General features: G+C 37.8%; 1 gene segment (V, D, J or C); it reads left to right on the top strand.

Moving 5' to 3' along the window:
* Nucleotides 1-269: 269 nt before the first annotated feature.
* Nucleotides 270-897, top strand: LOC118980834 (T cell receptor alpha variable 23/delta variable 6-like). The segment is given in 2 exon segments: nt 270-364; nt 512-897. Coding segments are annotated over 2 exon segments (435 nt in total).
* The last annotated feature ends 14943 nt before the right edge of the window (nt 898-15840 follow it).

Below are 15840 nucleotides of genomic sequence, written 5' to 3'. Positions count from 1 at the left end.
TAGTATACAATTTTTGCATTCTAGAGTTGTAAGGAAAAGGAAAAGAAAGATTGAGAGTCATAAATTCTAAACTGATTCTTATCTATGTATAGATAGGGGATTTTTCATTCCGGTTGAAAGTATCTTCAGCAATTCTAAGTTAGGGCAAAATGAGGAAGTGCTTTCTTTGGTAGAAAGAGCTCTAAGTGAAAGTACTAGTGAAAGGGTGTGGCCTCTTGAAAGAAACAAAGCAGGTGTGAATTTAAAGTCATGCTTCCAGCTGGCTGAGGAGACTGCAAGACCGCTTGAGTTGTCACTACCCTTTGGTGCCAAGAAATGGACAAGATCCTGGGAGTATTTTTAATTCTATGGCTTCAACTAGGCTGTGAGTTGTGGAGGAGAAACTGTGGGATATATCATTAATTTGGGCAAATGAGAAGACTAGGGTATGGACAAACTCATCAGGTAGAAGCTTTAAGAAGAAACTATGATTTGGGGGAGCCTAATGACTTTTTGTTATCTTTTTAAGCAGGGGTGAGTGGCCAAGGGGATGGAAAAAGTGACCAGCAGCAGGTGAAACAGAGCCCTGAATCTTTGGTATTACAAGAAAAAGAGACTTCAACTCTGAACTGTACTTATGAGAACAGTGCATTTGACTACTTCCCATGGTATCGGCAGTATCCTGGTAAAGGCCCTGAATTACTGATAGCCATACGTTCAGTTGATAGTAGAAAGGAAGATGGAAGATTTACAGTTTTGCTCAGAAGAAATAGCAAACACTTCTCACTGCACATCAACGCTTCCCAGCCTGGGGACTCAGCCACCTACTTCTGCGCAGCAAGTGCACAGTGCTCTCCAGGCACCTGCAGCCTGTACCTTAACCTGCAGTGGGGGCTCCAGCCAAACCTTGCTATGTAGATGACATATTCACACATAAGCAAAAAAAAATCTGTTTGGCCATAAAAGAGTCTTAATACATTTAAAAGGACTGAAATTATGCAAAATTCATTCTCTCATCAAAATGGAATTGATTTAGAAAGTCAATTTAGAAAGCCAGCTGCAGAAAGATGTCTAAAAACAACCAGATATTTGGAATTTAGCACTAAACTTTAAAATAATCTGTAGGTCAAAAAAAGCAATTATAATGGCTATTAGAAAATATTTTTGAAGAAAATGTGATGAGAACATATACATATAGATATGTATGAAGTGCCACTAAAATAGTGTATAGAAAAAATTTATTATTTTAAATACCTATATTACTAAAGAAGACAAGTTGAAAAACAATGACCAAAGCTTTTAAGAAAAGAGAATAGAAAAATATAAACAAATTAAACCCAATGTAAGCAAAAAGAAGGAAATAATAAAAAAGTCAAACTGGTGAAACACAAAGCAACAATAGAGACAATAAACTAAAAAGTTAGTTTTCTGAAAATTATTAATAAATTGATATATACCTGGCTGAATTATCAAAGGAAAAACGAAAGAAAACATAAATTATAAATATAAGGAGTGGCCCTGGCCAGTGTGGCTTGGCTGGTTGGAGGGGTTTCCTGTGCACGAAAAGGTTGTGGGTTCAGTCCTTAGGTCATCAGCCTCTCTCTCTCTTTCAAGGCAATGAAAAAAATAAAAATATCCTTGGATGATGATAAAAATAAATAAAATATAAAGAATGAAAAAAATCATACTACAGATTTGCTAACATTTAAAATAAAATAAACGTATATCATTAACAATTTTATGCCACTGAGTAAGAGTATAGAAATAGACTCATACAAATAGGGAACACTGATTTTTTTTACAAAGGTGAGAAGGCAATTCAAGAGGCAAGATAGTCTAATTAACAAATGGTGTGTGACAACAGGTTATTCATAGGCAAATAATTGAACCTTGCTCCAAACTCACAACTTACACAAAAAATTTGAGGACAGTCTCAAAATGGGTCATTCATCTAAGTGTAAAATGTAAACCTAAACCTATAAATCTTTTAGAGAAAACTATAAAAGAATTAGGTGAAGAGATTTTTGACATGACACCAAGAAGTATAATCCATAAAAAAACTTAAACTTCAGCAAAAATTTTAAAACTGCTAAGAGGATAAAAAAGACAAACCACAAATTGTCAGGAAATATTTGCAAAATAAATTTCCATCAACAGACTGGTATTCAGAATATAAAGAACTGTCTCAACTCAACAGATAGACAACAAACAATGCAACTTAAAATGGATGAAAGACTCACAGAGGCCTTCACCAAAAAAGGGTATGAGATAGGGAAATAAGCATATAAATGAGCACATGAATGGATGTCTAACATTCTTAACCAGGAGGGAAATGTAAATTAAAGCCACAGTGAAATACAACACCACATCGATCAGAATGGCTACGATAAAAATTATTGATAATACCAAGTTCTGTCAAGGATGCAGAGAAATAGAATCACTTGCACATTGCCGGTGAGTGAATGGTACAGTCACTCTGGAACACGGTTCTTCAGTTTCACATAAAGTTAGAATTTCACTTACAACTCAGCAATCACACTCCGGGGTTCCTATGCTAGAGCAGTGATTTTCAATCCGTGTGCTACCAGAAGTTTTAAAGCATGGAATAACTGACTATTTAGTCAGGGACACTGACCTCTTTTCCCTTAGGTTGTCAAATAAAAATAAAATGATGACAGTCAACACAATAATAGTTATCCAGTGTGAATGAATCAAAATTGTGCCTATTTTTTGTCACATCAGCAAAAACATATTTCTTGGAGTGCTGCAGAATTTTAGTAATCAGTTTATGTGTGCTTGAGATGAAAAATACAGAAAATCACTGTGCCAGAGAAATAAAAACTTATGTCCACATAAAAATCTATATATGAATTTTCCTGGCAGCTACACTTGTGGTGACCAGAAAACAGGAAACGACCCAAATACTCTCCACTGGGTGAATGGGTAAATATACTGTGATACATTCATACAATGGAATATTATTTAGCAATAAAACTGAATGGAATATTGATATGTGCAACAACCTGGATGGATCTCAAGGGCATTATGCTGACTAAAAAAAAAAGAAAACCCATTTTAGAAGACTACATAGTGGATGATTTCACTTATTACATTATTATGATTCCATACATAATATATGATCTCAATATTCTCTAAAGGACAAAACTGTAAGGAATGGAAAAGAGACCATTGGTTGCTACAGGTTATCAGGGGCCGCAGGAAGGAGGAATGTGAGTGAAGGGGGTTCTTCAGAGTAATGAAACAGTTTTGTATCTTGATTGTCATGGTAATGACACCAACCTATCCATGGGATACAATTTCACAGCGTTATGCATGGAAAAAAGGAAATGTAAAAACTGGCGAGTCAGAGACAGATCATGTATGATCTGTTGTTTAATAGCATTGTATCAACATCCTGGTTTTGACCATTCTACTGTGATAATTGGATCTAGATGTCATCAGTGAGAACTCTGCAATGTTTTTGCAACTTCTATGTGAGTCAGAAATCATTTCAAAATAAAAAGTAAGCATGTGGGAAACCCAATCAGAAACAATGTTGACTGGAGTGTAAACGAGCAACCACTTCAGTAGTCTCTCATAGAATTGAACATGCATCTACCACAACCCAAGGACTCTACTTCTAAGCATTTATTGAAGGGAAGTGCAAACATATATTCACAAAAGGACTTGTAGAAAATGGTCATAGCAGCTTTATCCATAATAGCAATTACCTAGAGAAAATGTCTACAAGCGACAGATTAAATAACAGATTGTCCAAAATGACAGATTGTATTATACATCTACAATGGAGTGACAGTCAGCTGTAAAAGGCACAGAACCACTGATACCCATAACAACAAACATAAACCTCAATAACATAATGCTTAGCAAGATTTTGGATAGAAACCATACTGTATGATTCCATTTTTATGAAATTCTAAAATAGGCAAATTTATCCATAATGAAATAATTTAGAACAATGCTTACCTCTGTGAGCTGGGAATTTTGGAGCATGGGCACAAGGGGTCTTGGTAGAGTGAAGGAAATATTCTATAGGTTGCTAGGGGTATGGTTTATCAATCTGCAATTTTCTAACTCTATACTTTTAACCCATTTATTGTACTATATAATTATACTTTAATAAAAAAATAGTTCTAAAATTAAACAGGAACAAAAACAAAGCAATAAATGATGGAATCCAATGTTGACTATTTTTGATGAGCTAAAAAATAGACTGATATTTGATAATATCATCATGTATAAGGAAAGGAGATGACTTCTTTGTTACCTGTAGGGAAGCCCAGGAGAAGTGAGTACATTTCACCTTAGAATCAGGTTGGAGGCAAGAGAATAATCAAAACATGAAGAGTTGCTATCACAGCCCTGCTTAGCAATAAATTTATTTCAGATAAGCACTTCAGATCTTATCAAATATTAATTTACTAAACTTAGAAATTTTAAGTAATAAATTTCTTTCCAACACTTGCTTCAACATTAAGCTTTACGCTTGTCTTTTGTCAGATTTAATCACATCATTAAATCACAAGTAAACGTAAAACAATGTTTAAGACAAACCAAATCTCCCAATCTGAGTGTTACAACACATTCAAACCACCCAGCCAGAATCCACATTTCAAAGGCAGCTGCTCTGTACGGCTGAGGGAACTCGTACCTGCATTGTCAGGAACACAGAGAAGGGCCACTTCAACAAGAGGAAAATCTTATGTCATGCTGCTCTCCAGATGCTGTGGGTATTCATGACCTCCTCCACTTAGTTACAAATAATTGCAAACCATGGCAGCAAATACCTATAAGTATCAAGAGGTGAAATGCAATAAAGAAGACATCTCAGCTAATTTTAAATTCTCTTCCCTGTGCCACTTTTTGGTGTTATTTTATCCTTAGTATCAAAGAACTGGTACTGTTTTAGAGGCCATGTCGGTTGGTTCCTTTCCAGTTGTCTATTTGCCTTTGGATTCTTTTCGATTAATGTGTCCATTAAAACAATGAAATCAAATGGAAGATCTAACAGCTACATTCCACATTATGATTCAATAACTCATAAAACTTCAGCCATTAACTTCTGTGGTGTTGATATGTACTAAGTGCTTGCAATCTATAGCTATCACATTCTATAGTGGGAGTAGATTATTGCATTGTGTCATAGAGATATCTGGCATGCTGACCTTGACTTTATTTTACAAATAAAATAAAATGCCCACCCATGGAATTTAACAAGTGAGATTTAACACTTTGGATCAATGGGATGGAAAATGTGACATCAAGACAATTCTAGGACACATGAACTAGTAAGCACAATTCTACTTGTGGAGACTATAGACTGAGTCCAAGAACTGAGTAAGAAAGAATTTTGGATAGGATTGCCTTTCCTTGAGAAATCCAAGGATCTGTGAGGGGTTTTTTTTTTTTCCATTGGATTCTGGTTGAAGAAAAGTAAGTACAGGCTAAATGAATGACCTGTAATAAGTAGATTACAAGGAAGGCTCACAGTCCATAATAAATTCTATTTACATGGCCCCCCAACTTATTCTTCTGAAAACTATCAATGTATGTCAACTGGTTCAATCTTCAGTTCCACTCAGCTCCAACGTTTAACACTAATTGTTTTTCCTATGCCCACTTTCGGGTGCTGCTTAACTTAATTACCAGCAAAAGACAAGCAAACAAAATAAAGGTTTAGAGTGAGCTGGAGTCTTTTCTCATCTGTGCATAGATCATGTGGTTGATCAACATAAGAAACCCTATTTCCTGTTTGGGGAAGTAGCATCAGAACCCAGGGACTATGTGTATCTGTGCTGCAGCTTGAGGCAGAATGAGCCACCTTTGTGCAGGGGATCACGGGCTGCATGCCACTCTCCAGGCTGCTGTGGATATTCGTGGCCTACGTCTTCTCTGGTAGGGATTGTTCCAAACATGGGTAAGAATGTTAAGGATGAAAGGATGTCACACGGGCCTGTGCTATTTAATGTGGACTTGAGGGGGAAAGGAGTAGAGAAAAACAAGCAGATTATGATTTTGATTTAATTTGCCTTTCAGTCCTAAATTAGTCTAAATTTTACAATATTTTGGTCACTACATCAGCTCTGTTTTCTGATTTTTTTTTCCATAGGACCCAGCATGGCCCAGAAAGTTGCCCAAGACCAGCCAATTATATTCATGCAAGAGAGGACAAAAGTCACCCTGAGCTGTCAGTATGAAACAGCACAGCGCTTATACTATATTTGTTGGTATAAGCAGCCTACAAGTGGAGGAATGATTTTCCTTATTTGTCAAAGTTCTTCTGGTGAGAACGCACGCAGTGGCCGCTATTCCGTAAACTTACAGAAAGCAGCTAAAACCATCATCTTCAGCATTTCACCCTTACAGCCAGAAGATTCAGCAAAATATTTCTGTGCTCTCTGGGAAAACACAGTGCTTAAAATAATAGTAAAAGCTCAACAAAAACCCCAGGGCTCAGTAACAGAGTCCCCCGCAACTGCAGAAGCCAAGCTGAAACGCACACCTGCTGACTCCAGACTCCAAACCACAGTGACAGCAGTTGCTTAGTCTGTGGTCTGGATCGTAAGATTTAATTCTTGGTAAAACCTCCTTCTAGGGCATTTGAAAACAGATGTCCAGTGTAACTTTCTTCTAATACATTCTCAGTCTTAAAAACATGCTCACATCACAAATCCGGGTCTTGTTACCTGGAATCATCATGAAAATCATTTTCTTCACCCTTTCTTCGTAGGGGTCGGGGCAGTTAGGGCACAATCAAAGAAGCAGAACCACTACAAGTGATACAGAGTAAGGAATTACTTATAAGGATTAGATCTCATGCAATTGCTGGAGCTGGTGGAGGAGTCTGTACAAAGCTGTTGTCTTTGCATCTATAGAGAGTCTGAATTTACCATAAGTCAGCTCGGGTAATATGTATGAAATAAAGTTGAATGTGGATGAAACCATGGACCCACTGTGATTTGTAAAGATATATAGAACTCATGAGAACAATTGGGACCCACAGAGACAAAGTAAAACTTGTCCCTTTCTCGCCTCCTTCAATCTCATAATGGTGGGTGATCTTCAGGAAAAGGAGTGTCATTTGCCATCATGCTGCATGCCTACTTGTCCCAAGAGAAACGGAAGTGAAGGGGGAGATCTGGCAGGGTTGGCGGTGTTCTGAGGCAACAATAAGACGACTGTCAGATCAGTAGCAACATGTATGAGTTGCCACAGTGCCTGCGGCCCTGAACCAAACTGTAGAACGTAAAAAATATTGCTGCTGCATCACTACTACATTCAAAATCTTCCATAAGTTTCTTTCACAGCCAACCCTGAGCTAGAACAATACAGGGAAGCAAATTCTGAAAAAATACATTTTCACATGGTTAAGTTGATTCAATACAAGCTACCACAGTGGCCTATGAAAACCAAGCTAACCCTCTCCTGCAGAGAGCACACAAAGTCCATTTATCCACCTCTGGGTGATGTACTTTCCTCTTCTAGCTGGGTTACACTCTCCAAATGACATCCTGTAGTTTAACTGCTGGGGTACAAAGAGATTCTGTATAGATTTATTTTTTTAATAATGTTTCTTTTTTAATTTTATTTTTAGACAGAATGAAAGGGAGGGAGAGAAATGTCATTGTATAGTTGCCTCTTGCACATCCCCTACTGGGGACCTGACCCAGGCATGTACCCTGATCAGAAATTGAACCCATGACCATTTGTTTCTCAGGCCAGCACTCAATCCACTGAGCCACACCAGCCAGGGTTATATAAGATTAATTTTTATTAACACACCTTATGCTACTACATGTAGGCAAACAGGAGAGGGAAGTGAAAATGGGTAATAAATTCATAAATATATTTATATCAAAATGAAAAAAAATTCTTATCTATTCTAGTCCTAGTTTCTGCAAATGATTTAATGATTGTAGCTGGTATTTATAACAACTTCTTCCATTACCCATTCCAAAATCTCTTTGCTCATAGCAATTATCTCTACTTACTGCTATACTTGACTTTCTATAAAACAAGCTTCTTATTCAGGGGCAATGCTATGTGGAATGCTATAAGTTGAATAAGGAATTCTGCAAGTCTATCACTGTAATTTTGGTAGAAGCATTGCAAGCATCAAAGTCAAATTCATATTCAAAGTGTCTGTTCAATTGGAATAAAAAATCTTGTCAATTCCCAGAGAAAATTGATTCATGTGTTCTGTGAAACATCATTAAGAATGGCCCTGGCTGGTGTAGCTCAGTGGATTGAGTGCAGGCCTGTGAAGCAAAGGGTCGCCGGTTCGATTCCCAGTCAGGGCACATGCCTGGATTGCAGGCCAGGTCCCCAGTGGGGGGCATGTGAGAGGCAACCACACATTGATGTTTCTCTCCCAATTTCTCCTTCCCTTCCCCTCTCTCTAAAAATAAATAAATAAAATATTTTTTTAAAAAGAACATTTTGGAAAAAAAAAGAATGATGCCTGACTTCTTAGAAGCAATAGATATGATTCCTCAAGTACTCTGAACATGTTGCCATAACAACACTTTTACCCCTTGCCTTTGACCTCTCCACCTATAATGCTATTAAACCCAAATATTGGCATGGTGTACCTCTAAACTTTCTTGATGTCTTTACTCAAATATCACCACTTTGTAAAGCCTTTATCTAATCTCTATTTTCTTTTCTTGAGACTCAGACTCTAGCATACTCCAAGTATCAAGAAAAAAGTTCCTTCCTGAAGAAAGAACTGCCACCTGGTGTCCTGCTAAAATATTTTGCGGTGCTTACACTGGCTTTCCTGCTGCCCTCCAGAGTACACCGGCTGGTTAACTGTGGCAAACACTAGGTGCACTAGGAGCTACCATTGCTGAACCAGTCAGTAACCTTCCCATTGTAGTAATCAATCACACAAGAGAAGATTCAGGAGGACTGGTTCATTTTTTATTTTTGCCCTCCCAGATGTGAAAGTGATTGACTTGAAAATGATGAATGTAATACATGGAATGGTTTAGACTGTAGAGTTATGAGATGTCTTGGAAACAAAGCTTTGCATTTTGCATGAACTGCGCATTTTTTTGCTATTAAGTAAAATTGTGTTTATTGTTCTGTACTTCATTGTAATATAGAAATATCCTGAGAAGTCAGAGCAAGAGCCAGTGATGAGAAATAATAAACCATTGTGGGGAACACTGCTTGTTAGAATATGTGATCCAATCTTTCAAAATCACATTCAGATGCACCGATTTCCCATTAACAGTAAGAAGCATGATAAGCCATAGATACTTAGATAATAAATGAAATATGTTACATAAATTACAAAACATGCCTCAGAAATATGTTGAACTTTCTGCCGTGATAGACTCCACTGCAATTTCATTTCAGGTGTGTATGTCAACCCTTCAGTATTTTATATACTGCATGTGTTTGACTTAGTGCCTAAGATAGGGAAGTTGTACTGGGTGATTTGCATGTATGTTCTCATTTAATTTTTATTGGAATTCTTCAAGGTTCATTTCACCTCTTTACAGAGGCAGTTTAGCAAAGTGCTTGAGACCAGCGAGACTTGGGTTGGATTTCTTGATCTACCACTCATTAGTTAAGTGACCCTGGGTGAATTACTTAATGATTTTTATGCTTCAGTTTCTTCATCACTACAGAGTGGGTATTGATAGTATCCACCACCTAGGGTTACTATGAAAAGTAAATGAGATGGTAATGCCAGTGCTTAGCCAAGTGCCCAACAGAAAGACACTGGTCACTTAGAGAGAAAAAAACCTGAATACAAGAGAGTTAAATACCTTGCCTAGTGTCACAGAGTAAGTGCTTGGGCAGGGCCTTCCCTCCATACCCTATTTGGAACAGATACCTTTTCTCACCACAAGAGGAACTATTTCACTGTAGTATTGTACTATCTTCATAATGCTTGTCATTATTTTAAAATATTTTATTTTTTAAAAACCCACTTATTTTTAAATTTTTTCTCCTCCCATTGCCTATTCTAGTCTCTCTTTTTAAAAAATATTTCATTCATTTATTTATTTTTAGAGAGAGGGGAAGGGAAGGAGAAAAAGAGGGAGAGAAACATCAATGTGTGGTTACCTCTCCTGGTTACCAGGGACCTGGCCTGCGACCCAGGCACGTGTCCTGACTGGGAATTGAACCAGGGACCCTTTGGTTCACAGGCTGGCACTCAGTCCACTGAGTCACACCAGCCAGGGCTCTATTCTCTTTACTAATGCAACTTCTCTGTCTGAAAAATACCTAGTGCACAGAGGGCACAATAGATATGTATTTGTTGAATGAATACAGAAAAGATAAAATTATTTTGAGTTCTTGCAATTCAACACTAATATAAAAGATTAAACTGGGTTGGTTGTTGTGTTATTTATTTAGAATTGTCGAGATTTCTACCTTGCAAATCACTTAAGGTAAGATTTAATTTATGCAATATGCTTAGAGGTCAACTGGTCTCTATTCCAAGTAAATTGAGCAGCTATAACTTGCAGGACTCTGTCCTACTAGTTGGAGGAATTCTCCTTCTGTTAGAGGTATACCCTTTTCATTCCGGACACTTCTCCAATATGTGGGTATATTTTTCAGTGGATCAGTATTTTCATTAGAGACAAGTTGCACAGTAAGTGGGCTCTCTGAATGGTGCAGTCATGCTCCTACTCTTCTATCACTGAATCATCTTAATGCTGTGATCTGGAAAAACAGTAGCTTGACTTGGAATAGCTTCTGTTTGTCTAGCAGCCCATCCCTAAGTCTAGCCCTACACTTCTAAATTAGGAGATATTTGTGAGGTGCTTTAAGATTTTCTTTCTTAACCATAATTTCATCTCTTGTCTTGGGAAGGAAATCTAGAAATTAGCCATTGAGACACCTTCCAATCCTGTTACATTTTTCAGAACAGGATTTAAGTTTTGTTTTGTGGCAGGCATTGTTTCCTGGTATTAGCATCTACCTCATGCTGTTTCCTATGTTTACTTCAGTTGTTCCCAGGAAAGAAGGTACTAAAGTTATTACATAATAAAAAGAGTTGGTCTACTCTGTGCTAGCAGAGCCAAACACTAACCACTGAGAATTGGAGTGGAGAAAAATTGGTTATTGTGTGATAAGTGGTGCCTCAGGAGAATAGAAAGCTAATACTCAAAAGCCCAAGGTCCAGGGTTCTGGGAGGGTTTTTGAAGACATAACGGAACAGGTATGAGGAAGCACTAGTGGGGTAAGTTTTAATTTGCCATTTATGGTAAAGAAGTGTCAACACAGGATCTTTCTGGGCAACAGGACCCTCTGCTTCTTAAATGGGTCTAGTGTTCAAGTTCTCGTTATGTCTCAGTCCTTTGATTGGGAGGTAGGAAGTCAGACTTTGATTGTGGGTGCAGCTGGAGGTCAAATTTCTGTCTTCTGTGCATAACTTGGTTACATGACTTGCAGTTTTGGTTTGTTGTCTCTGAAAACCAACTCATATCTTGTTATAAGGGATAGGACAATTTTGAGCTGGTTTTATGGTTACAGAGTCAATTAATGCTATCAATTTCCCAGAAGTTAGATTTACATGCCGAACAATCTTTTATTTATTTATTTGTTTGTTTGTTTATTTATTTATTTATTTATAAAGAGGGGGGAAGGGAGGGAGAAAGAGAGGGAAAGAAACATCAATGTGTGGTTGCCTCTCATGTGCCCCCGACTGGGAACCTGGCTCACAACCCAGGCATTGATGCCCTGACTGGGAATCAAACTGGTGACCCTTTGGTCTGGTGTGCCAGCACAGCAATTCACTGAGCCACACCAGCCAGGGCCTAAACAATCTTAATTAATGCTATCTTATACTATTAAAATTCCTTGGACATATTTTATTTATCCAACTATATTTTGAGCTCACAGGTAACAGAGAATGTTGTTTTTACAATTTTCAGAGCTCATCAGAAATTCTAGACACAAATCACTGTTCAAACAAATCATATGTACGTTAAATCGAACCACATTATACCTGAACTGTGGTAGGTGAGGTAGACCATCATTCTTAATTAATTTCAAATAACTTTATTGAGGTATATTTTACATTCTATAGAATTCATCCATTTTGAATTTAGAGTTCAGTGATTTTTAGTAAACTGAGTTATGAAGCCATTACCATAATCTAGTTTTAACATTTTATTACCCCCAAAAGATTCTTTAGCTTTAGTTACACTTATTTTCAATCTGTCCCCAGGTAAACACTGATCTACTTTATATTTTTATAAATTTTTCTGAATATTTCATTTAAATGGAATCACTCAATATGTGATCTCTTGTGTCTGGCTTTTTTTACTTAACCTAATTAGCATTTACTCCTTTCTATTGTCAAATAGTTGTCCATTGATGGATATAGCCCTTTTTATTTATCCATTCACCAGCTGATGGATATTTGGGGTATTCCCCTATTTTTGGCTATTAGAAAAAATAACCACAAAATAGACTCCCATTTCTTTTAGAACGTGTCTTCTCTAAGATTGAAGCATTTACTGAGCATCACAAATGTAAGCAGCATGGCAAATTCCAACATCATAGACTCCAGAGCCAGATGCATATGTTACCTACCATGCTACCTACCAGATAATTGACCTTGAATTGATTGACCTCTTATTGTAAATTGCATGATTCTGAATAAGAATAATGTGCACAAAGTAAAAGACTGTTTAGCACATAGTATGTGTGCACATTTATAATCTGGGAGTATTTAAAAATAAAATAAACATTTTGCTAATTCATACAGAAGATTCCTAACTGCAGTGTTTTTCCTATCAGACTGCCATTCCACCCACAACTTTCTCTAAAATTAATAGCAGTCCACAATTGGGCAGCTCACTTCTGAAAAATTATCACCTCTTTTTGTGGTGTGAATTCACAGGGAATTTCCTCAATGTTTATGAAGTTGGCCTTAAGAAAGCAGTGTTTGATCTTCTCTTTTGAATCACACAGGAAACTGAATCTAGGGCAGACCTAGTTGGTGTATTTCTATGGCATTTACAGGAGCTTGTCTCTGACTGGCTTGGCAGTCAGGTGCAGAATCTGTTGTCTGAAACAGCTCTACACTGCAGAACGTTACTTTGCTGAGGATACTCAGGCAAGACAAATGGAGAATAATTTTTTGCCAGGCTCGCTATTAATCTTATGGCTTCATCTTGTCCGTAAGTCCTTGGGTTACTGAAGACATTCTTAAAAATATGGAGTGGTTGGGGGGAAGGAGGATGATGCAGTCAGGCACCTCTAAGTTTTATTTGAGACTTTACAAAGAAAATAAAAACTCTGTAGAGAAAGCAGTTTCTATGTCTCACCCTGTCTTTCTGAACAGGAGTGAGCGGTGAATTGACCGTGGAACAGAGTCCTCAATCACTGCATGTTCAGGAAGGAGAGAGCACCGACTTCATCTGCAATTTCCCTTCCAGCTCTTTTTATGCTTTACACTGGTACAAATGGGAACCTGCAAAAAGCCCCCAAAACCTGTTTGTACTCGCTTCAAATGGAGATATAAAGAAAAAAGGACGAGTTAGTGCCACTCTTGATACTACAAGAGGTTTTAGTTACTTGTCCATCAAAAGATCCCAGCTCGAAGACTCAGCCACATACCTCTGTGCCTTTGGCACAGTGCTTTTAAGGCACCTGCAGGCTATACCCAAACCCTCAGCTGGTGCTACTCAGATACCAGTATTGATGAAGGGTCATGTATGGAGTGCAAAAGGCAAATTCAATGAATTATAGTGTTTTCAATAATCAGGGGAAATGCAAACATAGGTAAATAAACATTCTTGTCATTGCAGCTCCCTCAACTAATAATTGGACTGTTACTAAACACTATTAACCCTGACTCCCAATATAGTAGACATATCTTTGAGTTGAATCTTTTGTTTCCTCTTCTGGCATGATTTCAAATGAACTAAACAATTACTCAAACCTATTTAAATAATCTGGTTTAACTAAGGTGATATTTATCCATCATTGTTGCTACTTCCTAAAAGCTAGTCCTTCTATCATATTTCTTCACATGCAGAAATAGAACATGTGGATACTCCCTCTTATCAAACAGCTGGCCTGGAAACCTGCATGCTTCATACCAGAATAGGCAATGCTACCTCACCTACCTTACGGGGGTTTTGACTTTAGTTTACTTTAAACTTCCACCTTCATGAACATCTGTATTGCACTTCTTTTTATATGTGGTTATTTGCATTTTTTAAATGTAAATAGCCACTGCTAAAAATGCAAATGTGATACTGAAAGAAGCATTGATGGAGAAGTCCACCATTAAGCTTGATTTATCCTCCAGTTTGTACTGTGATTGTGATACTGAATAAGTAACTGAACTTTGTTTCTAAGCCTCTTCATCTATTTTTATTAATATTTTATAAAGAAGGGAAGGGAGGGAGAAAGTGAGGGAGAGAAGCATCAATGCAAGACAGACACAGTGATCCGTTGTCTTCTGTACACTCCCCAACTCAGGGCCGCACCTGTGAAACCCAGGCATGTGCCCTGACTGTGAATTGAACTGGTGACCTTTCAGTTTGCAGAACTATGCCTAATCAACTGAGCCATACCAACTGGGACTGGGCCTCTTTATCTAATAACTTGAGTTTCAGCTATTCCTGACATGTATGTTAGTAACTACTTAGCCGGCTCCTGTCCAACTTCCTAAGCCATGCTGTCATTATTCTCTCTCTTTCTCTTTGTAGACTTAGAAATCTCATCACTGTCATTATCACATGTTTAGGAAAAATAATACATATTTTGAAAACAAATGTAAGAGACATACATACAGAAAGACTTTTAAAAATTATTCACAAGGTGGTATTAAACCTGTTTGACTGTCAGACGGGGACCGGTTGAATCTGTCATGTGATTTGCATGTGTGTAGAACTGGAAGTGTACAGCACAGGGCTGAGTGAGAGAACCTATGGTACACTAGTGCTGGTGACGTGAGACAGGACAGAGGAAGCGCCATCACTGCTCCTGCTGTCGGCCAACTTCCCAAACCAGTTCCCATCATTAATGGTATAAAGATTAATGGAAACATTTAGAATATTTTCAGTAATTATTCTGTAGCTTTAGCTAACTATATCTGTCGAAAAAGAAAGATGCAGGAAAAGAAAGCAAGGGCAAAGTTTGGTTTGGTGTGCATTGCTGAAACACGTCTCACAGCACCTTTCATGTCAGTGTTACTAAAACCTGAATTTGTGCGCCTGATGCTCCAAAAGGCCGAAACTCAAAATCCCTGAGTTTGGAGTAAGGAAAGGTTTATTGATCAAAAAGGAGCCAACTGAGAACATGGGAGAGCTAATGGTGCCTCAAACCCATCTTGCTGGACTAAGTCAAGGGTTTTTAAGGGCTTAGGGGGAATAGGCATGTGGAAGTGCTGGTGGGGAAGGTTTTAATTGGAGGACCTTGGAACCCAGCTATTTATGGTAAGGAAGTGTCAACACCAGACCTTTCTAGACAATGGACTCTTGGCTTCTGAAGGGGTTCCAGTGTTGGAGTTTTGGTTATGCCCTGGTCCTTTGGTTTTGTTGGGTTGGTGGGATCAGTGAGTGGAGGTATGAGACTGGTTCTAGGTATAGTTGGAAGTCACATCTCTCTCCTTTGCACATGTGTTGGCTGCATGACTTGCAGCTTTTGATTGTTTATGAAAAGCAACTCAGTATCTTGTTAAACATGATAGGACTATTTGGAGCTGGTTCTTTGGTTACAAGAAAACATATAAAATTGATTACATTTACACAACACTTCCAAACAGAATGCTACCTAAATCTGACCCATGATTCCAACTTCCTTGGGCTCTTGCTTACCTTAGAATGCAGGGGATAATGTTTTTCCCACACATGT

This window comes from Sturnira hondurensis, unplaced genomic scaffold (assembly GCF_014824575.4).
Source record: "Sturnira hondurensis isolate 20B ecotype Veracruz unplaced genomic scaffold, ASM1482457v3 Scaffold0023357, whole genome shotgun sequence".
NCBI lineage: Eukaryota > Metazoa > Chordata > Mammalia > Chiroptera > Phyllostomidae > Sturnira > Sturnira hondurensis.
The sequence above is the reverse complement of the archived record's forward strand: the minus strand, read 5'-3'. Positions and strand labels throughout refer to the sequence as shown.